The following is a 27,551-nucleotide window of genomic DNA, read 5'->3' on the forward strand; positions in this document are numbered from 1 at the left end:
CTCCTGTGTAAGTCAGTGCATATGGCCCTTCTCTGGCCCCACCCCTAAAGCCCCCCACAAAGGACTCACCACCTGTGGCTTGCTGCAGCACTTGCTGGCTGGGACAGGCTCATCTGGAGCCCTGGCTGCCTCAGGGGACTTGGCCTCAGCAGAGGGCGGTACAACAGGGGTCAAGCAAGGCATATCCACCGGTACTGGGGCAGGAACCTCACCAGGGTGGAGGGTCAGCATATACTGCTTAGTGACATCCTCGAGTGATGGTGCTTGCAATGTGGAGTGGGCTCTGGCAGGGAAGCCCATGGGCTCTGGCACAGCCACAGGGGGGCCAACGGAAGTCGGTGGCTCAGGTACCACAATAGGTGTGAAGGTGGCGGGCACACTCGCGTGGCGAACGTGTTTGGAGGACAGTCGGGCCCGAGACAGGCTGTTAGTCTGGTCCTCATTGCCTTCCTCTCTCTGTAGTTCCTGATGACTGCTCCGGGCTGGGCGTTTCTTGGAACCACGTCGGATGAGCCGTGGGGACAGAACATCAGCCAGTTTAGGGTCAAGGTGGAAGTCACGGTGGGCAGTGGAGGAGGCAGGTGGGGTCTTGAGTAGGGCCCTTTCAGACTGCGCCCGGCCCCTGGCAGGACTGGGCTCTTCTGGTTCTGCCTGCCGCTCTGCAAGAATGGGCTCACTGCTAGACGGAGGCAGCATGGGTTCAACTTCTCGGATGGGCTCCCCTCCAGGGCCCTCAAATCCAGGCCCAGCCAGCTCCCCACGGCGGCTGGGGTCACTCAGAGATTTCTTCTTGGGGGCTTTGCCAGCAACCCTGTCATCTGCCACACACCCCAAGGCACCAGGCCCCTGAACAATACTCTGAATAACTTCCTGGTAACCCTTGCTCTCTTCACTGCCCACAGACCAGTCACTGTGGCCACTGGTCAAGCCCTCATCCACAGGTGGGGTCGCTGGAAGTCCTGTCTTGGGGCTCAGTGAGCCCAAAAGGTTGCTATCCACGGAGAACCCAGAGGGCTCCTCAGAGGTGGCAGCCCGGTGGCGCTGTGGAATTGGGTCACTCAGAGACCTGTAGGCCTCCCCAGCCTCTCCATTGCTCAGTTCAGTCCCACCAGGGCCTGAAGGTGGGATTTTCCGTCTCCGGCGGAGGGCACCTGGTGTGGGAGGGGTATCAGGGGACACTAGGGCCCACCCTCCCAGACTATCTTCAGCCCCAGGGCCATGGTGGTTGGTCTGGGCTGAGGATGAAGAAAGGGGTCGCCACAGCCCTGTGGTACCCAGGCTGCAAAAAGCTGAAACAGGAGGCTCAGGGTCTGCCCCAATGCCCTCATCTGTCAGGCTAGACTCAGGGCCAGAGAGCTCCTCCTGGGACCGCTGCCCTTGGGTCATGTCTCCTGCCCAGTCAGGGCTTCCAGGGGGGATATCACTTCCATCATCCTGCTGGGCACCCATTCGCTGGATCTTCTCAAAAACCTGACGGGCCTCTTGCACATACTGATCTTGGACAACCAGGGGCAGTGGGTCCTCCTCGGCACTTGGGCCTGCCAGCAGGAGCTCAGAGGAGCTGGGCTTCAGGGCACTGGTGCGGGATAGGCGGCGGGCCACAGGCTTCTCAGAGCAGGTAAAAGACTTTGCCCTCCGCAGAGTGGCCGTCAAGTCTTTGAGTGTGGGCCGGGTGCCAGGTGACGCTGCTGACGGGCCAGGCATGGGCCCAAGTTGTCCGCAGGGGCCGCTTGCTGCCGGTGAGTCTCTGCCATCCAAGGGGCTGCTCCCAAGATCATTGGGGCGCCCACCGGGTTTTCGGACCCTCAGCTCTGAAAGGTCTGAGCGAAGGAAACTAAGCAGCGTCAGGGTCTCGGAGGCGATATCTGGATTCGACAGGGACTTCCGCTGCCGACTCTTGTCCAACTCCAATCCTCCATCTCGCAATGCCCTCGTGGTGCCCACAGGTCCCTTGGTGCGGGTTCGAGGCTGGGGCCTTAGGAGGAGACCTTCTCCAGCTCCAAAGCTAGGCGATCGATACATGCCCCAGCCTCCAGAACCCCGACTAGCCCATGGGTCCTCATCCTTGAGGGTCTCCGTGCTGGAATAACGGCTGCTACCACGGGAGCCTGCTGGGCTGGCTAGGTATGCGGGAAAGCTCACCTTGGCCACGCGGAAAGCTCCCCCCACAGTGTCAGACATGGGCCGCAGTCCCTCCTGAGGACCTGGTACACAGGGAGGCGAGCCAGTACCCCACTCCCGGGGTCCTTCTTCACTAGGGGCTCTTGGAGATTTGGAGGGCTCAGGACTCCTGGCTCCTCCTGCTGAGTCCATGCTGCCAAGATTTAACCCATAACTGTGTGGCCTACAGTCCTTATCCAAGAAGGAGCTTCCAGGCCTGGGTCCCGGCCTCCCTTCCCAGCGGTGGCCACCCTCACCGTCTTGGTCCTCCTCACTGCCCGAGGAGTGGCCTCCGTGGTAGGCCGGACTCTGAGCCCCGGGCGGCGGCGGCGGCGGGACCTCCTCTTCCTCCTCGCTGGAGCTGGCAGCCCGGCTGCGGCTGACAGGATAGGAGGAGGCGATGGAGGAGGAGCAGGAGCAGGAGGCCCGGGCCCCGGCCTGCGGTTGGGAGAAGCTATGCCAAGAATGTAAACCATCCGCCGGACGCTGCGCCCGCTCCTGTTGCTGCTGCTGCTGCTGCTGCCGCTGCCTCCTCCCCTCGGTCCCTGGGCCGGGCAGCGGCCGCGCGGAACGCAGGCCAGCCAGGGGGAAGCACGTCCGAGGAGGTGGCGTCGGTGGCTGCCGGGGCTCCCGAGCCGGAGGCTCCCACACGGCACCGTCGGGGCTGGGCGTTCCCGAGGCCTCAGAGTCAGCACTGGGCCGCCTGGAGCCAGGGCCTCCGAAGAGCTTGCGCATCTCGGTGACGCTGGGCCAGGCCCCGCGCGCGGCACCCTCCGCCGCTTCTTCCGCGGCCCCGGGGGAGACGCCCCCGTCTCGGGCCCCTGAGTGGTCGTCGTCCAGGCGCGGCGCGTCGAAGCGCCGGGAGAGCTGGCGCACGGACGGCGAGAGGCTGCGGAGCGGGCGCGGCTGCGCGGGGGCGGCCGGGGGCCCCGACGCCAGTTTGGACACGCGCCGGGAGGGCTGGCCCGGGACGGTCGCGGCCGGCCGGCACGAGGCGCGGCGCCGCAGCCCGGAGGTGTCCGTGGCCTCCTCCCTCGGTCCGGGCCCGCCGCTCCAGCGTTCGAGCAGCTTGAACGAGACGCTGCGATAGAGCGGGGGCCGGGGCGCCCCGTCCGCCATGGTGGCAGCACTCACTCTGGGGGGGCTGGCCTCGGGGAGCCGTGGCCAACCCCCCCCCCACGCCCTCGCCGCGAAAGGAGCGCAGCAGCCGGGGTCCGAAGGCCTGGGTTGCAGCAGCAGTGTGAGGGGGTTTGCGGGGAGAGGGCGCAGAGACCCAAGCAGAGGTTTATCTGCTGCGGCTCAAGTTTCTGAGGCCGCGGGCGGCATCTGCTCCATCCAGCGCGGTCCCTCCCGCCTCAGCGCCGACCCCCAGGACCGGCCCCCTCTTCGGCCGGTGCGATTCGGAGCATCGCGACCCGGCCCGGTCCGGGCAGGATCCCAGTGCTCTGCTCCTCGGCTCCGTGCCCGCCAGCCGGCCTGCCTGCCTCCCCTCGCGCTCCCGCTCCGGCTCCCGCTCCCTCCCTCTTGGCTGCTAGCTCCTCGCTCCCTTTTGTTGCAAATAAACTTTGTGGCTGAGGAAAGGGGGCGGGAGGCGGGGCCTCGCGCCCAAAAGAGGGGGTGGGCTCCGGTCGCGCGCGAGGCTGGGAATCGGGAGTTAGGGGGGAGGGAATGGGGAGGAGCTGAAAGAGAAACAAGACTGCTTGAGCACTTGCAGACCGAAGTAACCCTCTAGAGGATCCCCTCTGGAACCCAGCAGGCCGAACTGCCCCGCCAAGGACTCCCTCCGGCACGCGAAAGCTCTCAGTGTGGTCAGATCCTCTGACATACAGCCGGGGCTGCGCCCCCACTGCGGTTCAGACGCTTTTGTGTGGTAACATCTTCTGCTCAAAGAAACCCCAACATGGCAACTTCCGACCCATAAACTGGTACACACCGACATTCAGGTACACCCAGAAACTCTTCCAGGTGGAAGGGGGCGGGACTCGCCGCCAGGGGGAGCAGTAGGCGCCACAGGAGACCTGGGCGCTAGCCGCTCCCTGCCCCACCCCTCACCCCGCCCAGGCCACGCCCCCCACCGGGCCCTTCTCTGTGAATCCCGCTCTCCCAGAGAGCCCTTCCAGCCTCCCTTGCCCCCAAACGCCCCGCCCCTCTTACCTCTGCTGCCAGTCCAGCTCTGACCCTCCCACGCCGCTCCAGGTGCCCCACCCTCTGTGGCCACGCCCCCATCCCCCTCAAGTTTCCGGCTGCCCATCCCTAGGCACGGCCCTCCACCTGCCCCCGCCGTCTCAGAGGCCCCTGTCCTCGCAGCTCCGCCCTGTGCCCCGCCCCCTCCTCTTGAGCTCCGTGATACGTGGCTCTTACGCCCTCTACCGGTCGGATTCCCCCCCCTCCCGCCCTGGAGTACAGGACAGGTAAAGGTAAAGCGTAAAGCGGTACCCATCACCAAAAATGGGAGTTTGGAAGACTTCATTTCCTTTACTTCTTTTCCCTTCTAATCCCTTCAGCCGTTTCAAACCTAGTCCCTTCGCAAAGTCCCTTCTGCTTCACACGCAAAAGGAGTTTCAACGGAAACGCCCTTGACTTGCCACTGCCAAACCAACACGACTACCTGTGGCCCTCCGCCCTCCTAACAGAGGGTGTGGGTCGCCTTTCCTGCTTCAAGCTGATCCAACCCTTGAGCTCCCCTTCCACCTCCGCCCTTGTCTGGCAAGTCTCTCATCGTACTGGGTACTGGGGTCTTCCCCACCCCTGCCTGCTTCTGCTATGTGCCATTCATCCTCAGGGCCCAGCTTACAATGCAAGGAAGCTCCTCAACATTTGAATGAACAAATGAGAGTTTATTTGTTCATAAACAATAACATGGGTTATTGTTGGATGTATGGGTAATATTATTTCATTCTTTTTATTTAATCCTCGAACCACCCTGGAGGGAGAAAATATTTCCTCTCTATTGGTCATGAAGGAGATGTAATTTTGACCACTGTCAAAGTCAGGAAATGGCAGTGCCTGGTATGACTCAAATTCAGATTTGAGGAGCTTTAAATGCCATGCTCCTCCAGTCTTCACCGGTCCCAGATCCCTGATAAAGAGGAGGGTTCTCTCTCCTTGAGCCCCCAGCAATCTCTTCCTCCTTCTTGGGCCTGGCCTCACCTGCCCCAGGAACAGAGGATAGTCTGGTCTGACTCATGCTCTCCTCAGCAAAAGAGGGCTGGGTCTGACTAGGCTGGCAGGCCCTGGAAGCAGGAGGCCCTGGCCCAGATGAGAGGTGCAAGGATGGGCATAGAGCAGGATGGCAGTCAGGGATTGACTCGGTTGAGGGAAATCTCTGTAGGGAGGATGCTCTTCCTCTTTGAGTTGAGACTAGCCTCCTATAAGTTCCTCACCTCAGCCTTGTCTCAGCTCTGCCTCAAAAGGACCTCTGTCCTTCACTGGGGAATTGATGGCAAGGAAGAGAATCCTGCCTGGCCTAGTGCCTCTCTACCTTTGCCTTGCTGTGTGACTTTGGATATATGCTTACACTTTTCTGGGCCTCAGCTGCCTCATCTGAAAAGTGAGGAGTGGGTCTAGAGTTCCCCAAGAGTGCCTCTCTGACTCTATTTGAAGTCAAATTCTTGTTTCCTCTGAAATACTTTTCTACTCTTTGGGGAAAGTTTTGTTATGGTGGGGGAGACCCTCATCCTGACAGACACTGCTCTCCTCCAAAAACAATGGTCCCTACCATCTGAAATTTGTACTTTGCCAAACTTTTTCACATCCTGTCATATTTTGTCTTCACATCACTTCTGGAATAGAAGTTTATATTCCCATATCACAGATGGGCAAACTGATGGAGAGATGCAGAGACTCAGGTCACCTCAGCATCCTGAAGCTTGGCCTTGAGGTAGGCTGACTGAGGCCTTTGGATCAGGAATCCCCTTGGTGAGGGGTGAGGAGGGTGTTTAAGGATCTAGGCTGGGCCACCACCCAGTGGCACACTTACCCAGGCAGAGAGTGGCTTGGCTGCTTCCAGAACCTCATGAATCCTCCTAGCCCCAGTACCTTCTGATTCATGATGAGACAAAGTCATCTTCCAGGTACAGAGGGTGCCTGGGTGTTTTTAGCCCTTCAAAGACTCATCTAGGAGGTTGCTGGGAACACTGGGCACCAGGGTGGAGAGGGAAACATTTGTGGGAGTCTAGAGCTGGGCCCAATGCAGGCACCCTCACAAATGTGCCAGATGACCCTCAGCAGTTCACTCCCTTCCTCTGGGCCTCAAGCCCCTCACCTATGAAAGGGGAATGAAAACATTAACCCATCTACCCATAAGTCATGGTGCCCAGCAAGATCGGGGCTATAAAACCCTTGAAGAAATCAAGATAGGAAGGTTGTGATGGTCACAGTCATGGCCAGTGATGGCCCTTGGGTACTTAAGAGGGAGAAAGATAAGGAGTGAGAGGACCTCGAGAAGAAATGCCCTCCAGGGGCCACCTGGGTGGCTCAGTTGGTTAAGCGTCTGCCTTAGGCTCAGGCCATGATCTCACTGTTCATGGGTTCGAGTCCCATATTGGGCTCTCTGCTGTCACTGTGGAGCCTGCTTTTGATCCTCTGTCTCCCTCTCTCTCCTTTCCCCTTCCCCCACTCCCCTGCTCATCTCTCTCTGTCTCTTTCAAAAATAAACATAAAAAAAAAAAAAGAGAGAGAGAGAAAGAAAAAGAAGAAGCAATAACGTCCAGGAAGGAACTGTCTTAGGGGGAATCTGACTCCTGACTCCATTCCCAAGTCAATTAGAAATGACCTGAGATTGTCCCCTTTCCTGTATAATTAGACCTCAAGTGGACAGTATTGGATTATTTATAACCTTTAGTTCATGACACATTCTCACCACTTCTTTAATTGGCTCCCACCACAAAACAACTAGGACCTCGATAATGTCCTACATCTCATCATATAGGTTTCCTACCACCCATTCTCCTGCTGTCGTACCATGCAGAATAATAACCATTACCTCCTGTGTTCAGCATTCCTTTGCTTTCCTTTTTGTGTAGTTTTGTTGCATCTGTGTATTCCTTCAAAGTATATATTTTCATTTTAGTTGTTACAAAAGGGCATCTTGCTCTGTGTAATTTTTTGAGATTACTTTGTACTTAATATTATACTGCTTAGGTTTTTCCATATCGTCACACATCCATGTTGTGCATTCTGGCTGCGTGTAATATTCCATTGTGTGAATATAGCATGGTGTATTATTCATCCACTCTCTCATGGACGGATATTTTAGTGTTTGCAGGTGTTTGCTCTTGCAAATAGTGCTGCTCTGAGCATTGTGCACGACTCCAGGAGCACATGCGCAGGAGAGCTCAGGGTAACAGGCCATGTGACTACTCAACATCCAGGAGGCATTGTCAAGCTAGGATCAAATATTTCTCTGTGTGTTTTTATTTTATTATCTGTGTTTCCTTTTATGTGAAATGCCAGTTTGTGCCTCTTCTATTGGGTTATTATACTTTTTTGTACTTTATGAAAATTCTGCTCTAACTTTTCCATGCTCAATAGGGTGGCTTAGGGAGGGCTGGTAGTATTATCATTGCTTTATATGTAAGGAAACAGAAACTTAGAGAAGTGAATGGGCTTGTTTAGAGTCAGAGTCAGTAACAGCCCTTTTGCACTGAGCTGATACCTTCTGAGACCATTGGGCTTCAGCTAAGAAACCTCTGCCCCTTAAGCTGAGTCACAAAACCCCTGGTCCGCATCATCTCTCAGCTCCTGACCATTACATGAGCTTATAGTCTCCCCAGTGAGGCCTTAGCCCTTGTTATGTTTTCCTGAGCTCTCCTCCCAGCTGTAATGATCCAGGGTATATATCTATTTCATTATTGTCTTTCTGTTTCATCAGACGAGAAGCTCACTCAGGGCAGGGACCCACTGCTCAGCATGATGCCTGGCTCATAGTAGGTGCTCAATAAATGTTGTTTACTGGATGAACTGCCGGTTTCCTTGTCTTCACCCCTACTCTCACCCCCAGGTTCTTTCTGAGGATAGGGTCTGGGTCAGAGCTGCCTCTGTGTTCCCATCGCCATCTTGGAGGAGTGTAGAGAATGTGTGTGGAAGAATGAACGAAGGAGGGAGGAGCAAGCTGCATCTATTCCTAGGACAGATCCAGTGCCCCTGGGCTTTTCCACATTAGAAAGGACAAGCCCTGGTTCCTGATTCTCTGGCTCTTCCATCTTTGGCCCTGCCCCTGTACTCAACCTACAACAGCCAACTCATATGCCTCCTGTCATGGAAGTGCCTTCCCTGGACCAGGCCTCCCTGGGAGCCTTCTTCTCTCTTTTCTTCTCCACCCATCACCTCCACTTCCTCCCTGCCTGCTACTCCCTCATTCCAACACCTCCACTGCCACCATCATTCAGAAACCCCTAGGCTTTGACCTTTCACCTCTCTGGCTCCTCCTCCTGCCCAGCCCCCTAATGAAGTTCCCAGGGTTCTCTCCAGGCCCTCCCTTCCTACTCTGTCCCTCAGGAAACCCATCTACCCCCTTGGCCTCAGGCCTCAAGCCGAAAGCACCATGACCATTCCCCAAGTTTTGCAATTCTCTAAGAAGCCTTCCTGGGTATCTCCAGACCCTGCTGAGTCCTAGCTCCCACCCAGGTTGAGGCCTTGTTATCAAGCTGGACCCTGCCCCCACCCCAGTCCAGGACACTGCCTGGCCTCCCTCTAGGTCCACCATCTCAGGATAGGAGCGAAGTAGAGGGACTTGTTTTGGCTGTGGTAACAAAGGCCTGAAAAACTCGTGGCTTAAAAAAGATAGACATTTATTTCCCTCTTGTGCAAAAGTCCAAATTCAGGTGGCCCCAAACTGGAATGGTCAGAAACCCAAGCTGTTTCTCATGGTCCCAGATGGTGCCCCAGCTGTGAAGCCCCCATTGTAAGCAGCAAGAAGGGAGGGAAGGCAAAGGACAGACCCCACCTATCTTTTAAAGACCTTCATCCCCTTCCTGTGTTAAACTGCTGTAGGCCGCTTTGCTTATATCCCACTGCCCAGGAATAAGATACCTGGTCGTACCTAGCTGCAAGTAAGGCTGGGAAATGAAGTTTTCATCCTAGGAGAACTTGTGCCCAATTAAAGGAGAGTTAATACTGCAGTTGGCACTTAGCCGTCTCTGTTACAACTTCCTAGGGGGATCCCCAATTACTGGCACTGGCTGAGGCAGGTGGGCACTTGAAAGGCACGTAATAAAAGGAAAGGGAAGGGGCGCCTGGGTGGTGCAGTCGGTTAAGCGTCCGACTTCGGCCAGGTCACGATCTCGCGGTCCGTGAGTTCGAGCCCCGCGTCAGGCTCTGGGCTGATGGCTCAGAGCCTGGAGCCTGCTTCCGATTCTGTGTCTCCCTCTCTCTCTGCCCCTCCCCCGCTCATGCTCTGTCTCTCTCTGTCCCAGAAATAAATAAACATTGAAAAAAAAAATTTAAAAGGAAAGGGAAGCAAGGCAGGTCGAGTAAGGCAAGGGGCGCATCTAGTATCTGGGTTAGAGAAAGACTGTGTGACCTTCACAGGTCAATTCTCACATCTGGGCCTCAGTATCCCCATCTGTAATTGGAGGTATTGTAAGGATTAAGTGAGAAAACGTGTGTACAGCATGCTGCATGTGCCCAGGACCTGCAGAGCCCAACAAATGGCCACTGCTGTCATTGTTGTGGCTCCCCGGTGCTCCCCTGGGCTGGCACCAAGCCTTTTACTCTCCAGCCCTGCCAACTCTCCAGCCTAATCTCTTGCTATCTTTCCTCCAACAGCCTCTACGCCTTGGGCTGTGCTGTTCCCCGCACCAGAAAAAACTTGCCCTCTCTTCTTCAGTCTAATTATGGCCATCCTTCAAGCCCCAGCTGCACTGCTACACCCCAGGAAATCTTCCTCAAGCCCAGAGCATCACCTTGGCCCCCTGTGAACCCACATGCTCCCCCACCCCTCACCACACTCTACCTCCACACCTTCGTCCGTGTCTCCTCTGTCTTTACCCCAGTGAGCAGACATCCCCAGCTGAAGCCCCTATCCCCGGGTGTGCTCTGGGTTAAAGTGAGGAGAGAGATTAGGGGATGGGGACAAAAGGAGGGAGAAAGAAGGGGGGAAATTCAAGCTCCCCAATGGCACTCGGGAGTCTCTCGTACTGGCATTAATAAATGGTTTTTCCTTCTTGTAGGAGTAGATAGATGGGGCTCATGGATTATGACCCTCGTTCTGAAGGGAAAAAAAAAAGTACGCGGAGTTTTTTTTCTTAAAAGACCAGCTGCCTCCCCAGGTGAAGGAAGGAGAAATCCCTTGCTCAGAGCCCCTTGTTTAGAAACTTCCTAGGCAAATTCCTAGAGAGAGAGACTGGAGGAACTTGTGTGCACAAAAGGCAAAGTCATTACAATAGCAACACTCATTGCACGCTTACTGTGTTTCGGCATTACTCTGAGGGCTTTGCACGTATTAATCCTCACAACCACTTTGCAAGACAGATAGCATCATCATTCCCATTTTATAGCCCGGGAAGTTACGGTACAAAGAGGCTACATAACTTGCCCAGAGTAACATAACTAGTAAGTGGTAGAGCCAAGATACACGCTCAGGTTGAGCTGGGTCTGCAGTTTCCACCCTTTATGCTGTTCTGCCTTGCGAAGGGATGCTGGAAATGGAATTTACCTGTGGCCCACAATGTTCACTCTTGGAAAAGTAACCAAAGAAAGGGTCACCATTCTCGGCAGTCTGCTAGGACAGTCATCTGGGATGCTCTGGGCACTGTGGGCAGAGGCCCTCTGCCTTCCGCTCTCCTGCTGCCCTACTCCCCCATGACAGGCAACTGAAGAGTCTCATCTCAGACTCTCAACAGGATGCAAGGCAAGCATCATCTGTACTACTTGGCAGGACATTGCATCGTGTTGGGAATATACATCTTCTGACATTTCCTCACATCTCTTCCCTGTGACCCAAAGAATCAAAGTCCCTTCTGTCCAAATTATCATCAACCTCTTCAGCAAGGGCACTTCTGATGGGTTCCCAAGATGGTTTGGGCCCGGTTTTCCCACTTCCTCAGACAGCTGCAAGCACACTTCCAACATTACTATGGAGTTTAACTCCCGCAGAGCCCTTCTCTGAATGCCCCCATTGCCCAACAGCCTTGGAGATTAGACAGGGCTAAAAGGAAAATGCTGAGCAAGCTACGCAGTCCTTCCCCTCCCTGCCCTGTCCCTATGCCCTGCCCTCTCTCGGCTCTACCCTCTAAGAAGGTAGACTCTTTGTCAAGGCTGGTTCGGGTACAGGGTCTGAGTGGTATACTAGCAGCCAAGGGCAGGTGAAATTGTTCTACAGGTGGAAAGCTGGGACCTGGGAGGAAGGAATAAGGAATGGAGGAGAAGTGAGGGGGGGTCCGGTGGGGGTGTGTGTGGAGATATGAGGAAAAGGAGCAGAGAGGGTGAGGAGCTGTGTGGGTGGGGCCGAAAGGAGGGGTGGGTGGGGAGAGCAGGTAAAGAGGCCTTATGTGGCAGAATCGCTTGGCTGTCTTCTCAGAGACCTTCCGTGAAGATGCCTTTCCAAAGCTTTTGAAGGCTCAGGTCTGTGTTTGAGATGCCCCTGTGAGATGGCCTCCAGCAGCCTCCCAGGCACCCACAGGCCAGAATGATGAAGGTGAGAGGGCAGGAGCAGAACCCATGGAACAGTCTGTCTTGAGACTGGCCACAGGACTTCTGCACCTCCATGTGGCAGCCTCCTGGTAGCCCTGGCATGGCCCTGAGTCTCTTCAAGTTGACTTCTCCTTCTAGAATGAAGCAATATTGAAGGGCTATTTCCCTTCACTTGGGGGGGCCTGGTGGAGGGTTCCTCAGGCACCCAGGATACCCTGAGGCTGAAAGAGGCCCATGCGAAGAGATAGGTGGAGGAGAGGTGGGGTCTGGGGCTCTTCCTGGCATTCAATGCTCTGGTCCCACCCACTCCATCCCCTCTTGGACTTAACTGAAACTCACTATTGATTTGCAGCCAGATTCAACAGGTCTCTGCCTCTGGGTTTTATGCACCCAGTGCCTTCCATCAGGAGCAGCCTCCTTCTGTCTTTTGGATTCCTCCCTGGCTTAAGCTCCACTCTTTGAAGAAGTGCTCCCTGATTCTTCCCTCTGCTCAGCCCCCACAGCCTGAAGGGTGGCCATGGGACAGCTTTTGTTTTCTCAACTTTCACACACAGCAGACCATATGCCTGCCCCCCACTCCAGCTCTCTACCCATCTCCTCCAGCGCAGAGTCTAGATTAGGGCCATCCCAGGCTGGGTGAACACGCTCCCCACTTCCATTTGCTGACCTGCCACTCAACCCTCAACATCTGGTTCAGATGCCCCCCAGCCCCACCCTGAGAAATCTTTCCTGACTCCTTGGACTGGATCATGGGTATCCTCTGTTCACCCCTCCCCGCCAGCCATGCTTCCCTCTGTCACAGCCTTGACATCACTTTGTCAAATGTCAGTATATCCAGTAGTTGGGAGCCTATATGGGGCAGAGCTGGGACTTGTTCTCCTGGGGCGCTGGAATCAACCCAGGCCCAAGCACAAGGTGTAGGTAAAGTTTTGCTGAATGAATGGAACATCACATTCCTCCAGAGAGCTCATATTCATCCCTCAAAATCCAGCTCAAATGCTCCTTTCCAGAAGCCCTCACTTCCTCCTCCCATCTTCCCTCACTCCCTTTATTGGTGACTCCAAAACATTCGGCATGCTCCTCAATTACAGTGCATGTCACACGCCATTTTTGTGAGCAGCTTAACATGGCTTCCCTGCCTCTCCAGGGCTGACTGGGACCTTCTGGAGAGCCAGGTCCGAGCTTGTCTCTCTGTGCCCACACGGCCCAGTCCAGAGAAAGAGCTCAATAAATAGTCATTGGTTGAGATTTTGGAGTCTGTGGGGCGACCTCACTCCATGCCCAGCTGAGCTAAGCTCTAATTCTCTGCACAGTTTGGGGTTGGTGGGGCTTCCGGCGCCACGGCCCCAGGTGTCCTTGTCCCCACTGGGCTCAGGGACCCCGTCGCTGCCACTTGGCCGTGAGTTTCTGCAGCAGCTCATGTGGCCTCCGGCGGAACTTCTTCTGAGTGAAGTAGAAGAGAATGGGATCCAGCACGCTGTTGGCACTGGCAAAGGGCCGTGTGACTTTGTAGGCAGCTGCAAAGGCCTCCAGCACAGGGCAGGGGACCCCAGATGTAGAGCGCACCGCCAGGTAGGCTGTCTTGGTGACATGGAAGGGCAGGAAGCTGATGGCAAAGGCGGCTGCCACCACTACCGCCATGCGGGCTGCCTTGCCACGCCGCTCCCGGGCCACTGGCCCTGCTGGGCCGTCCTGGCGGCACAGATGGTAAGCTAGGCGGCAGTAGCAGGCCAGCAGGGCGGCAAAGGGCAGCAGAAAGCCGATGACCGTGAGGGCCATGCCGTAGGGCATATAGTGGGAGGCCAGGGCAGGTGGGCTCAGGTCGTAGCAGACAGTGCGGTTACGCTGGATGCCTGTGGCAGCAAAGAGGGCTGTGGGCAGACACTGGGTCGCCACAGCCAGCCACACGGCCCCACACACTACCCAGGCGGCGCGGCGGCCCCCACGCTTGTGCCAGGGGGCCAGTGGGTGGCAGATGCCCAGGTAGCGCTGGAAACTGATGCAGGTGAGGAAGAGGATGCTACCGTGTAGGTTGGCGTAAAACAGGAAGCGGACCAGGCGGCAGGCGAGGTCGCCAAAAGGCCAGTGGTCACCTTGGGCATAGTTGTAGATGAGCAGGGGCAGGGAGCAGGCGTAGAGCAGATCGGCCAGGGCCAGGTTCAGGGTGTACACGGCCGTGCGGGTCAGGGCCCGGCGGGATGTGCTGATCTGGGCGATGACACAGGCGTTCAGTGGCAGGCCGGCCGCCAGCACCACTGAGTACACAGGTGGCAGTAGCAGTCTCTTGAAGTTCTCTTGGTAGACACAGGTGGTGGGCGGTGAGCCTGGGGCCTGTCCTGTCCCGTTGTCCCACTCCATGGCTGCCCGATTATGCTTCCCGCATGCACAGAGGCTAGGGAAGCAACACAAAACCTGTCAGTAACCATACTCACTGACCGTCCGGTAGCCCCCTGTCCCTCTCTGGGCCCTGATCTCCACCTGAACCATCTATGACACTCACTACCCCACGGAGACAGCACGCTGCCTTCACTTTAAGGAAACCTGGAATACAATAAAGCTCAAGCTTGGGAAAAATCCAACTCACTTTCTATAATATTCATTTCCCAGCAACCTTCCTGGTGAACTTCTATTCGGCCTTCAAAACCCCATGTCTTCAAAACCCAAATGTCTCCTCTTTAAGGGGAGACTGACAGACTTTTGGTTTTTGTTTGTTTGTCCTATATTTTTTTTTTTAAAGTTTTATTTATTTAGGTAATCTCTACACCCAACAGGGGCTCGGACTCACGATCCCAAGATCAAGAATCACATGCTCTTCTGACTGAGCCAACCAGGCACCCCAGGCAGACTTTAGTTTGAATCCCATCTGTGCTACTTATTAGCTATGTGACCTTGGGCTAGTGATATACCTTTTCTGAGTCTCAATTTTCCCATCTTAAAATTGCAGGAATGACAGGCCACCTCTCAGAATGTCATGAAGTTTGAGGTACTAAATCACGCTAGGTAGGGCTTCCCCTGGGCTTTTTGGAGTTTGGAGATTATGGTTATGGTGAACATGTGTGTCTTTCTCTCCTACACAGACCAGGAACCTCCTGAAGAAGTGCCAGGTGTGATGCCTGTATCTGGGAGCCCAACCTGTGGTCCAGGGCAGTGAAGGCCCTGGTAACTCTTAATTAATCAACGTGAACAGTATCCACACACTGTGAACTGATGAAGGACAGTGCCCACCTCCTCAGACTGGACTCCACCTTCCAAAGCCATGGTTCTTCTTTTGGCTGCAATCTTCTTATCTGTAAAATGGGGAAGGAGGTGATTCAGGAGTTCCTCTAAGCCTCCTTCTACTTGACTTGAGGCTACAAATGTCTGTCTAGCACACACTGGACCACAGCACCCTCTGGTGGCTAATATGAAAACAGCTTCCCCAAAGGCAAACGGGCAAATGACTGAGGACCAACCAAATCTACTGTTTTTTTTAACTGATTTTATTTTTCAGTAATCTCTTCACCCAAAGTGGGGCTCAAACCCACAACCCCATGACCAAGAGTCATGCGCTCCACTGACTGAGCCAGCCAGGCGACCCTACTGCTTGCTTTTTAGAGAGAGGAAAATCCAGGCACAGCAAGAGGCAGTGATGGCTCAATCTTCCTCATTGAGTTAGAAGCAGAGCCAACCACCTGACTGAGAGGAGACAACTAAACATAGCCCATGGTCATGGGATGTAGAGGTTATAAACCCAACTTCAGAGCTAGGCAAGCCCGACACGGGGCTCATTCAAATCCTGGCTCCCCTACTTCTACGCTGTTCAACCCAAAGCATATCACTGGCCTTTTCTGGGTCTGTGTTCTTATCGGTAAAACATGTCATAGGCCTGATATACAGTAGGTGCTTAATAAATGCCATGCCATGCTGTTGTATCCTACACGTAATGCCTCCATTCATCCCTTCAAGCGAGATTTTGGGGAAGCACAAGTGTCTTACGGGGTTCCCTGGTGAGGTAAGTCTGGCTTCTTGATACTTACCTCCCAACTGGCATGTCCACATTTACTGGTGCCCAGAGAGAACTCGCAACTTAAATCTAATGGACCTGAAAGACAAAGCCTTTGAGACAGTGAGTCAGATCATCCCCCTTCCTATTTATAGGTGGGAAAACTGAAGCTAAGGAAAAGATATGAAGTCCTATAAATGTACATAGAGGGTGACAGAGGTTTGAGGCCAGAAGGTTCAAATCCCAGGTCTGCTACATGTGAGCTGTGGGGCTTTAGGCTCATTACTGAACTCCTGGGCCTTGGTTTCCCCATCTGTAAAATGGAGTAATAGAGTACCTGCCTCATAGGGTTGTTATGAAGATCAGTGCCTGGCACAGGGCAAGTGTTAGCTATTCTTGATGTGAATATACCTGCTAAGTCAAGTTATGAGATTTTTATTTTTTTTAATTCTTCTTCTTTTTTTTTTTTAATTTTGAGAGAGAGCAGGGGAGGGGCAGAGAGAGGGAGAAAGAGAGAGAATCTCAAGCAGGCTCTGAATTGTCAGCACAGAGCCCGACATGGGGCTCAATCCTACGAACTGCAAGATCATGACCTGAGCCAAAATCAAGAGTCGTACGCTTAACTGAGCCATCCAGGCCCCCAAGTTATAAGATTTTTAAAAGTTAAGCTAGAGCAAAACGTAACTACCCAAACTAATTTCTACCAACTTAAAATTTGATTCTGATGAAAATATTTTCCCCAGAGTCTGGGCAAATGCAAAGTGAGGTTTGGATTCTCTAGTCTGTATCCCACATGCCATATTATCTTTAATTATGAAAAATTCTTTGTGGGGCTTCAGCCCATGTGCTAGGAGTGCCGGGTGCCCAGTTAGCCAGTTAGGCACGGGGGAAGCCACAGGAAGAAGCACGGGAGGACCCCCATTGTAGCCAGGAAGCCAAGATTAGTGCAGGCAAGAGAAAGCTCATTTACCCATCTCTTCATTCATTTGTTCAGGCTATTCTTTCCTTTATGCATTCATTCTCCTGTTTTCACCTGCCAGGCATTTAATGCATACTTACTGCCTGCTGGATGCATGGGGACACAGTACATAGATGTCGATGCACATAGATAGATAGAGATATAGAAATTATTTATACACATACACATACACGTACACGTACACATACATATGCTAGTCTGCATGGGGAGACCAGCGTAAGCCACAGGATAGAAGAGACTTTTCAGAAGAGAACGAAGGATGGAGCATGACCCAGGTGGTTGAGGAGGAATTCCCTGGGTGGAGAGGGGTGTGAGGATCTCTGGGTGTCCCCAGGTGGGGAGGAAAGTAGAGCAGGCAGAGCTTGAGAGGAGAGCAGCCTTCTAGGGCAGGGCCATGGTGAGGAGGAAGAAACGGGTAGAAGGAACAGTGCTGTGCCTCTGAACTCTCTTTTGGGAGGCCTATTGTCCTCAGACACCACCCCGAGGGAAAGCCCTCGCCTCAGGTGACTGGAGGCTCCAGATATTTCCTGCTCTCCACTCCCTGGTAAGGCCGGTCCTCTTGGAAGGAGGCAGAGGCTGCACAAGGAGATCCAGAGTGAAGCTTCAGGTCTGCTCCAAGAAAGGCAGGCATGGCTGTCACCCTGGCTCCCTCATACACTCTACCCTCTGATGACTACGAGAGGCAGGGGCTGGTCCCAGCGGAGGGCTCCCTTGGCCCTTGCCTCCTAGCAGCTGACACTGTCTCCCTCTAGCTCTCACAGATGTCATTTCTTGGCCCCTGAGCCCTGGGCCAGCTCAGGCCCCAGTGTCTTCCTGGGCTCCGGCCACACTGTGTCTGGTGGGGGGCTTTCTAGCAAGTGGGTCAGATTACATCCTTCCCTGTATTCCTCTGCCCTTTGAAGAAAAGCTCAAACTCCTGACATTCAGGCTCCCTGCTGAGCCCTCCAACCTTCTCAAGGTACCCCTGGTTGCTCCACTCTGCCCCTTCCTATCCTGCCACACTGTTCCTGAGACAATAAGACCGCCACACAACTATCCACAGTCAGAGACCTAGACTTCCTCTCGGGCCGTTCCATCTTTGTTGTTCCCTCTACACAAAGTGCCATTCATCACGTGTCTGTTTGTCAAAACCCTAAGAGCGCATCCAGCTGCAGATCCCATCTTGCTTCTTCCTATCTGGCCCTCCAACTGGGTAGAGTCCCTTCTTCTGGTCCCCTCAACACCGTGGACCTCCTTTAGGTCAGCGCTGGGCCCAGCCTGCCTGCCCAAAGTCACAGTTCCTTGTGTCCAGCCCCCATGCCCCCCTCACATTGGCCCACAGCACCAACACTCACATGCAGCCTCCTGTCCCCGAAGCACCTTGGTGGCCTCAAATGCGTTGGAGCAAGGGGAGGCCAGACATGAGGCTCTCCACTCTCCTGCCCTCAACTCAGGCTGCAACACCTCCAAAGGAGCAGGCGGCTTCCTCTGTTTCCTGGCAGGGCTGTCTCTGACTGAAATAGCCCCTGCGGGGGCCACCCCCTCCCTGCCACCTCCAACACCAAGGTCTGGCGGAAACTGGGCCTCGAGGAGCAAGGAGGCGGAGAAAATGTCTCCTTCCTGGAACCCTTCCCACCCAGCAGAAGGAAGAGGGTGATGAGGGGATAGAAAGGTGGGGGAGAACCAGAGGCTGCTGGTCAAAGGCCAGCCCCACAGCCCCAGCAGCTTCCTTTCTCCTCAGCCTTCTCTCAGTCTTCTCATCTGTCAAATGGGCATGTGGGTAATTAAAGAGTTTTTGGCTCCTCCTTTAGCTGTAACACCCAGAGTCACCTTGTAGTCACTCACTCCCCCATCCATCCCTCCTTTCTCCATTCAATAGCTCATTCACTGACCTATCCATCCCTCTACATGGTAATCTACTTATGCACTCACTTATTTGGTCACCTTCTCCCTCTCTCCTTCCCTCTCTTCCTTTTCTCCCAAACCATTATTGAACACCTACTGTATGCCCTCAGATCCTCCTACATACCTCCACTTCTCAGGCACTGTCTCCTGCATGGTGGGTCCAGAGCTCACCGGGAGTGACAGGTGTGGGTTGTGGGGATAGAGGTGATGCCCCTGAGAACTCATCTGAGTGAGATTCTCCCTGCTGGTGCCAAGCCCTCTTCCAGCCCCTCCTTACCCCCAAACCAAGACTCAGAGCTGTTAGGATGGACCAGAGGAGGTGAGGTGGCTTCTCATTGTTCCAAGGAGGACAGCTCCAGTAGCAGAGGCAGCATTTGCAGGGATGACTTGGAGGAGGTGGGCTTTGGTTGGGAGAAGCTGGGGCAACGAGAGGGGGACAAGTTCACGCAGGGAGGGAACACTGCCCTGGGTGCTTGAGGCCCAGGTTCTTGTTTACTTTGGCCCCTACCCACAAGCCCCTTCCCCTCTCTGAGCCTCCTTGGCAGAATGTGGTCATAGTGGCCACCAGCATGTTGTGAGGATGAACTGCCAGGGACAGGGAGGACCCTTTTTACCCTGGCAGGTGTGAGCACTGCCCTCACACCCAAACCCATTTTATAGACAGGGGGATTGAGGAACTGAGTTGGTCCCAAAACTTTGGGTCAAGCTGAGGAAATTCAGGTTCGAACTGCTGAGGAACACTTTGGTCAGTTGTGCAAGGATTGAGCACCTACTGCCTATTCAGGGCTGTGCTAAGAGGTTGCCAGCTGAAAGTGTGGACCTCCTGATCTGATTTTAGTGGTGCTAGAGCTCAGGAGAGCAAGGAGGCCTGGCCTTCAGCCCAGAAACCAGTCCTTTGCTGCATTCCTAGGACAATCTCCAGTGGTCACTCCCGCCACAGTGTCTGTCCCAAGAATGGGAGCAGCCCTGAGGGCTTCCTGGGGGTGTCAGACCCAGTGCAAGGCTTGGGTCAGAGTTCCTGCTACCGGGTTGGGGCCCAGGAGAGCAGGTCTTGGGGGCCATGGGAAGGAGCGACCTGGAATGGCTCCTGGAGAAGGCATGTCTGTTGCTGGGACTTAAAGGGCCAGGAGGACTTGGCCACATGAAGAGTGAAGAGAGCACCATAGGCAGGAGGCACTCAGGCAGGGGATGAGCCTATCCCGTGGGAGAAATGAAGCATAGTGTAGCAGGGGATGAGCTGTGTGAAGAGGGGCCCAGTTGGAGGCCTGAGGGGGCTGGCCCATTTAAAACCTCCAAGACAGAGCCCAAGTGCCCCTGCTCTGCTCCCAAGCCTGCCAGGGCTCCTAAGTCCAGCCTCAGCCCTTCCCCAGCAGGCTTTCCAGCCCTGAGGCGTACATCTGTGCTATTTCCTCTGCCCGGGATGCCTTCCAAATAAGCCCTACTTATCCTTCCTGTAGTTTTCACGCCTGTAAAATGAGAATGATTACTGGTGCCTGCCACATAGGCTGTTGTAAGAAATAAACGAAACCATGCAGGTGAGGTGCCCTGGCACACAGTATGGACTCAATCAACATGTGTTAACTGAATGAATCAATTCCAGGCCCAGCCTAAATGCCCCCACTTTGGGCTCCCTCAGCCCGTGGCAGCGTGCACCAACTCCTGGGTCCTCACCACCCGGTGTCATCTCCTAATAGTCTGCCCGCTGCCGGATGTTTTAGCTGCAGCCCTGGGTGGGTGGCAGGCGGTGGCAGTGGTTATTCTCTCCCTTATACAGATGAAAGAAGTAAGACTCAGGAGAAGTCAACGAGTTTCCCAAGGTGTCCCAGCCAGGTGACATTTCAATACTGTCTTTCTGACTCTACAAACCCCTTATCCATGGTTCCCCTGAAATCCATGCTTAGACGTCCAAGCCAGGAAATTCCCAGAGGATCGTCTCCCTTGCACTGAGGGCTTCTGGCCATGAGATGGTGCCAGCAGACTGCCTGGGCTGGCCAGTCTCAAGCCTTCTGACCGCCGCCCTGGGGTGGGGGCTGTGTGGCAGCTCGGCACACAGCCAGGGCCTCCCTTCTGGGGCTGGCACTGAGCCACCTCAGGACTGGGTTCCCAGCCTCAGTTTCTCCTGGCCCACTCCCCAGCCTTTCTCCTATTTGTTAGTCCCATATCCACTCATATCCTGTTCTCAGAGCCTCACCTGATCAATCTGGCTCACGGGAGCTAGTGGTGACATTGGCAGGGGGACGGGGCCAGTGTTCAGCCCTGTTCGTCTGAGGTAGAGGCCCTGGGAGTGTTGCCCTGACACCAGGCATCCACCCACCCAGCTCCGTTCCAGGTACACCCTTGGCAGAAACATTGAAGTCCCTCACTCCATAGAGGGGACACACTCTGCCAGTTTCCTTTTGTCAGTTCAGGCAACACATGGGATCGGTTTGTGCCTGCAGCAGAAGCGATTCAGGATAGATGGAAGGAAGAACTGGCAAGGGTTGATGCTCCTTGGGTTGCTTGGATCCTACGGTCTCGGGATACCCTTTTAGCTGACTCTGCAGTTCCCTCCCCATCCCTGCTCCAAGGACCTCAAATCTGGAAGGATGAGGAGGCCAGAGGCAGGAGCTGGAAGACTGAGTCACCACTTGCCAGCCAGCCAGGAACCAGCCCAGACCAGGCTGGATGTGGGAAGAGGCCTCCCAACCTTGGCCTGCCTGCCTGCTGGGAAACAAGGCCTGGAAACCCCCTTGCTTGGTCTCCGGCTTGTGAGTTTAGCAGCAAGGGCACAGGATGAGAAGGGTCAAGACCCAGCTTCCTTCCCCTAAGGAGTCAGACAGACTGGGATCCATCACCAACTCACTGTGTGACCTGGGGCGAGCCACCTACTCTCTCTGAGCCTGAGTCTCCACGTGATAAACAGGGTTAGTCCTGGTGCCTGCCTTACAGGGTCATTACATGCTCTGCCACAGTCACCAATCCAGCCCTGACCCAGCAGCATCCAGCCCGGGGGAGGAGAGCCCCCTGGAGCCTGCCTCAAGCCAGCCCGAGGCCAGGTTCCTGGTGGCAGAGCCTCCTGGCATCCAGAGGATGGGGGGCAGGGGCAGTGCCCCCCACTCCAGGTGGAGTTTTGGTCCCACCCGTGGTATCGGGCTGGCTGCAAAAGCAGGCAAATCTGGTAGGAAAAGGACACAGGGAGGGCAGGAAACTCGATTTCTCTTCTCTTTTCTACTTCCCCTTTTCACCTCCTACTCAACAAGAATTAAAGTTGGAACTGAAACAGCCATTTTGAGTGCAAGGAAGGGGAAGCTTCGGGGAATTTGGGAGATGAGGCCGCTTCCTTCAGTCTCTCTCTGGCCTCTACCGGCTGAGCAAAGAGGGAACTTGCATCTCCTGCACCACTACTCTGAGCCAGACCCATCAGTGAGCTCATGTAATCCCCACCACAATCCAGACAGATGTTTTCATTGGGCACTGACTCCGCACCATCACTGTGCAAAATGCCACAGCCCACTTACCCTTCACATTTCCACCTCCACTTTACAGATGAGGAAGCTGAGGCTTGGCAAACTTAGCAAGAGGTTGTCTCTCGGGAATGTGAATGAAGAGGTCAAAAACCATGGTGACCTAGGCAGGCACAGGGCTGAGAAGGCACAGGGCAGCCTCGGGGCTGGGGAACTGGACGGGGCAGCCCCTGACAGAAGGAGAGTCCATAGTGCCAGCTTTCTAAGTCCGTGCCCATGGGCCACAGCACCTCCCACTGGGGGTTCTGGAAGATCCCAGCACCTTCCAATGTGCCCTCTTCCCTGAAGCTAGTGTGAGAGGGTCTCTGTTCTTTGCCTGGACCCCCAGGCTGTCCCCCCACACACCTTTTTTTTTTTTTTTTATCTCCCTGTAGAGGTGTGCCGCTCGGATTCCCTTTCAAGCAAGAACATGCTGTTTACCTGCAAGGAGTGCAGCTGGCTGACAGCCTCTATTGGTGACTTCAGGACCCACCCGTCCTCCCAGATAACCAGGCTCCAGTCTTTTGGGGAAGAGATGGCCCGGATCCAGCTATCTGGCCCATCTTGCAGGCAGTCATTATTCTCCTCTGCAATTTCTTTCATCCAATTCCCACACACCCTCTCACGAGGAAGGCCCCATCTCCTGTTTTTCTTTTGGGGGATCCCCTTTCCCCTCTTCAAGTCTTGACAATCTGGGGGTGCTGGACCTGTGACCTAGATCTGCCAATGAGAGAAGAGTGGGCTTCTCAGGCCCTATAACTGGCTCAGGGGTGGGTGAGTGACCTCCCCTGGATGCCTCAGAGTCAATTTTGGAGATTTTGCTGGAACACTGGGAAGGAGGCAGATTTTCCACTGGGTTTGCAAAGCTGGTAGGAAGTGAGCCTGGAGCTTCTAGGGCCAGGTGAACTGTATGCCAGGAACTGTCCTATGCACAGATGATACTACCAGCAAGAAGGAGACCGTGCAAAATAAAGCCAAGGATGGCAGAGCTGAGAACTGGGAACACACGGTTCCTGAGAACAACACTGAGCACCTGGTTCCCGCTATGCCTGAAGCTTTACCTTCCACTGGACTTTTTGACAGCTTGAGCTGATAAATTCCCTTTTTGCCTCAGTCCATTTGACCTAGGATTCTGTCACTTAAAATCAGGAGTCCTCCCTATAGACCTGCACTTCCCCCTCCACATGTCTCCTCTCCTCTTTCCACATCCCGTGTTCACAGGGTCAGCCCCAGAACCCTAACATCCTTTCAGGGGAGGCTGGAACTGGCCATGTACCTGAAGGCTACCAGCAGAGGGGCATGTAGGGACTGGGGGGCTGTCAGGTCAAGCCTGATCCCCACGGGGGCTGCCAGGGAAGCCCCCCAATTCATTTCCCACGAGGGAAGCCCCTCCTCCAGCAGCTCCTGGAGTAACCACTGTGTCATTTCAGTAGCTCCTGGGCAGGAGTGTGGAAAGCTAGAAATCCAGCTTCTAGTCCTAGATTCATCACTCACTTGCTGTGTGACCCTGAGGAGGTCACTACACCTCCCCAAGCCTCACCTTGCTGAGCTACTTCACTGTAGCTGTGTAGTTTCTTGGCCACCAAGCTATGTGCTTTTCCTGCAAAATCTCATTTGCTTTTTACAACAGCCCTGCATGGTGGGTTGCATTATCCACATTTACAGATGAAGAAATAGGCTTCGAGAAGGCTGGTGGCTTGCCCAAGGTGACATGGCGAGGAGTGGTGAGCCAGGACTAGGACACAGATCTGAATAATGATAAAGGCTGTGCTCAGGAAGAGAGGCAACGTTCCTCTGTGTAAAAACTGAGGCCAGAGAGATTAGGAACTTGCCCAAGGTGCACAGTAAATCTACCATGTCACCTTGCCTCTCAGGAACACAGTGGCCTGAGAGAGGACACAGAAACGGGCGCCAAGAGTCAGGGCAGAAAAGAAGACCAGCCTGATTGTCAATGTCAGTCAGACTCCCTCCCTTCTTTAACTTTGTTAGGAATTGGGGACAAGGTCTGCTTTGCCTTTGCCAACACAGGCTCTAGCTCCCAAGAGGCACTGGGAAATGTTGAAGCCTAGTCTGTAAAGATGAGCCACAAGGCACCGTCCTTGGTGCTGTCTGGCTCAATTAAAAAAAAAAAATCTTTGTTTCAGTTGATGACAGGGAAGGCTGGTCAGGGGGGAATGAAGGTAATGGCTGCATGAGTAGCACCTCTGCACCTACCTGGGTCCCCCAGCCTTCAGTTGTCAGGAAGGGCAGACCACCTCCACTGCCTTAGTGTTTATTGTACGTTATGGTTCTGCCCATTTCACAGAAGGACACTGAGGCCCCAAAGGTAGGTGGCTTTGTCCACAAATCTCACAGGTAGGGTCTGGGTATGGAGGAAGTCCAGAGAACCTCTCACCTCCCATGAAAGGCAGCTCCCTTGCCCCGGCCCTGCTCTAACCATCCCCAGCACCTAAGTCCACCTGGCAGAGAGAGGAGACCCAAGTGGACCCCAGAACCCAGTGTGTCAATGACAGGGCTCTGAATTGTAGACTCTCAGGGCCAGAGAGGCCTTAAGAGAATCTGACCCAGAGCTCTCCCCAGCCCCTCAGAGAAGGAGGCTCTCTGAAGCCTCTTTAACAGGACTTGTCTGGCCTCCATTTGCATATTTCCCATGACAGGGAACTCACTCCATCTCTCCTAGGCCGCTACACTCCACCATGAGAAAGCTCTCTGGAAGACGTGCTTCATCACACCAAGCCCTGAGATCTGCTCCTAGTCACTACTTTCCTTCCCCAGTCTGTCCTGCCTCTGGGGTCACAGAGCTCAGCTGCCCCCAAATCCCTGGGCACTGCAGAAGTTGTCCCAAGACTATTCACGAGCTGGTCTTCATTCCCATTGGCCAAATCCAGTGCTCATGTCCAGGCCCAGGAAACCTAGTGATGGAGCTCATAAACCAGACATGAGGCCAGAGAGCCATGACCATTTCCAAATCTGAAGACAAAACCCTCTGCTTGGAGCACAGTCTCTTCTTACCATTTTGGGAAGATAAAACTGAGGTCTCCCCCGCAGCCTTAGAATCTTGCCAAGTGGTCTTCAGTCCTCTAGAATGTCTTCCACCAAACCCCAAATCCTCACCCTCAAATGTCAAGCATGTAGCACTGGGGCCTCATTTGTGCCCAACCTAGTGTGGGAGGAACTGTGCTTTGTAGGTATCTGAGGGGTGACCTGGGATGAGGAAATCAAAGGCAGGGCAACTGCCTGGCTCTGAATGTAATGTGGGAGGTCAGCGGTGACACAGGCAGTTCCTGCCACAGAGTGCATTGTTGTACGTGGCGTGTGTATGAGGAACACAGGACAGACCTCAGCTCCTTCAGGTGGCCACTCAAACATACAGGTTCTAGATGAGGCCTTCCCCTACCACACTAGCTAACATTGTAACCTCCCACCTTACACACGCACACTTCCTACTGCCCTTCTCCACTGTATTTTTCTCCATGGTATTTACCATCTTCTAACCCACTATTTTATTTGTTTGCTATTGTCTGCCTCCTCCCATCAGAACATAAACTCCACCAGGGCAGGCGTTTTTATGTTTTATTCACTACTGCATCTCCAGGGCTTAGGATGGTACCTGACACATAGAAGGTACTCAGTGACAAATTGTTGGATGGATGGATTTCTAGGGGTGACTCAAGAATATCTACACAGAGAGGACTTGGGGTGGAAATCTGATTGGGGGCATATGGAACTAGGCTTGACATTATGCTTGTATTGCAAACTACAGTTCATACTTAGAGTATGTTTACTGGAGATTAGAGGCTGATAGAGACTTCAAAGCCACCCATTGGGCCGCCTCTATCTGGCTGTGTATATGAGAATCAGGCTGCCAACAGTCCCAGCTGAGAAGGGTGAACGGGACATGGCCTGGTGGTGCTGAGCTGCCTGTCTCTTCCTCCTGCTCTGTGTGAGGTCTTCCCTGGTACTTTCCCCATCACTCCCACACTGGCCCTGTCCCATCCTGCTGTCCTCCCAGAGCCTCTCAGCCTGTAACCATCTCTCCCTTGGCACTGGGGCCTCTAATATGAAGGCCTCCAGAACCCTGGGCTAGCATCTTCCTAGCCCCTCTCCTTTCCCTTGCCAGCCTGGAGCTCTAGTGCAAGACCCGGGGCTCCTGTGAACACAACCAGTCCGTTTGTATCCCTGGTTCTTGGCACCAACAGACCACTTAGTCCTGCCCTGTGGATGTGAGGACGTGACTCAGCAGAGGGCCCTGAGGCCCAACTGGGTCACCACCCCACTTGGCTGAGTCCCCAAACTTCTGCCTGTCTTGGAGCAGTCCCTCTCCCATCTCTTCCAAGCCTCTGCCCCATCTTTCTTGTCAGTCCTATCCTCCACTCCAACAGCGCTCAACTCCTCCTTCAAAGCAAAGTGTACCCTTTCAGAAGGGCCTCCTTCAACTTCCTGGCCACCTAAAGAGCCTTGAATCTGTTCCTGGGTCTCCCCTTTTCCCCTGGACCCCAGGCGGCCTCCTGCAGTGTGGATCCCCCCCTCTGCCCAAAGCTTCCGCTCAGCCCACAACACTCCCCATCCTCTGGTCCCCCAGCTGTGCTTCCTCCTTCACAGTCCAGCCTGTCCAAGAGTCTTCGGCCTCCCATCCTCCCACTTTGCCCTCATTTCTCACAGCCCTACAGTCTGCCCAGGGCAGGGCAGACCAGAGCAGAGAGCCTTGGGGCCAGCTCAGGGAAGGGTGGTGGGCACCCTATCTTTCTAGGTGAGGCTGGTGAGATGGGACCATGGGAACCAGTGACCGTTTGATCTCTATCCCAAGGAAATCTCAGAGGTGACCTTGACATGACAGGCCCTGGGGGGAAAAACAGGTCGCTGTGAGGTCATTTCAGTTTGACACTCCCCGACCCCGGTGCAGGGCTGGGGGCAGGGGGGTGGGGAGGGAGCTCTTTCTGTGGCTTCCAGGAATAGGCCCGGATTCTGCTGGGAATCTGGGGTGGGGTCCAGGGCGGGAAGTGGCACCTCCAGAACATCTGTTTAGGTGGCAGCTGGGGGATTCCGGTGGGGGGGTAAATGAGGGAACTGACACTTCGCAGCACTCACAACATGGGTTTGCGGAAGCATCACAGAGTAGTAGGGGCTGTTGATAATGGAGCAGGCGAGGGTGGCAGGCAAAAGCTCTCCAAGCTACCCCAGTGACGAGATCCGAGGATCCACTCTGGAACAGGTCTCTGCTCAGAGATCCCTGGGAAACCCAGATTTCTTCAAACCTGGTTAATTCCAGTTCTCCCATATGGTTCCATACACGCCCCACCCCCCCCCAACCTATCCACTCCCCAGTGTAAGTGAAATCCAACTGCCCGTTCCTGGCATCTGCACCCCTGTGCCACACATCACCATTCCCTCTGCAAAGCTTGGCACTTCGCAGGCCTGGTTTCTGTCCTGG

At 54.5% G+C, this 27,551-nt stretch overlaps 2 protein-coding genes across 5 annotated transcripts in view; both read right to left on the minus strand.

Annotated features, from left to right (window-relative positions):
* The window catches only part of ARHGEF17 (Rho guanine nucleotide exchange factor 17), a 58,234-nt gene extending 54,533 nt beyond the window's left edge, over positions 1-3,701 (minus strand). The window contains exon 1 of the mRNA XM_047878969.1: positions 70-3,701. Within this exon, the coding sequence (XP_047734925.1) occupies positions 70-3,279 (3,210 nt within the window). The 5' untranslated portion in view covers positions 3,280-3,701. The remainder of the gene's footprint in view (positions 1-69) is intronic.
* Positions 3,702-11,434: 7,733 nt separating this feature from the next.
* The window catches only part of P2RY6 (pyrimidinergic receptor P2Y6), a 38,717-nt gene continuing 22,600 nt past the window's right edge, over positions 11,435-27,551 (minus strand). For 3 of the 4 annotated variants that reach the window (XM_047824261.1, XM_047824260.1, XM_047824259.1), the window contains exons 2-4: positions 15,810-15,874; positions 15,019-15,080; positions 11,435-14,185 (exon numbers count right to left, since the gene is read on the minus strand). In XM_047824261.1, coding sequence (XP_047680217.1) covers positions 13,165-14,151 — 987 coding nt within the window. In that variant the 5' untranslated portion in view covers positions 14,152-14,185; positions 15,019-15,080; positions 15,810-15,874 and the 3' untranslated portion in view covers positions 11,435-13,164. Of the gene's footprint in view, positions 14,186-15,018; positions 15,081-15,809; positions 15,889-27,551 lie in introns of all 4 variants that reach the window. The other variant, XM_047824258.1, reaches the window with a different exon arrangement.

The sequence above is a fragment of the Prionailurus viverrinus genome, chromosome D1, assembly GCF_022837055.1.
Source record: "Prionailurus viverrinus isolate Anna chromosome D1, UM_Priviv_1.0, whole genome shotgun sequence".
Taxonomy (NCBI): domain Eukaryota; kingdom Metazoa; phylum Chordata; class Mammalia; order Carnivora; family Felidae; genus Prionailurus; species Prionailurus viverrinus.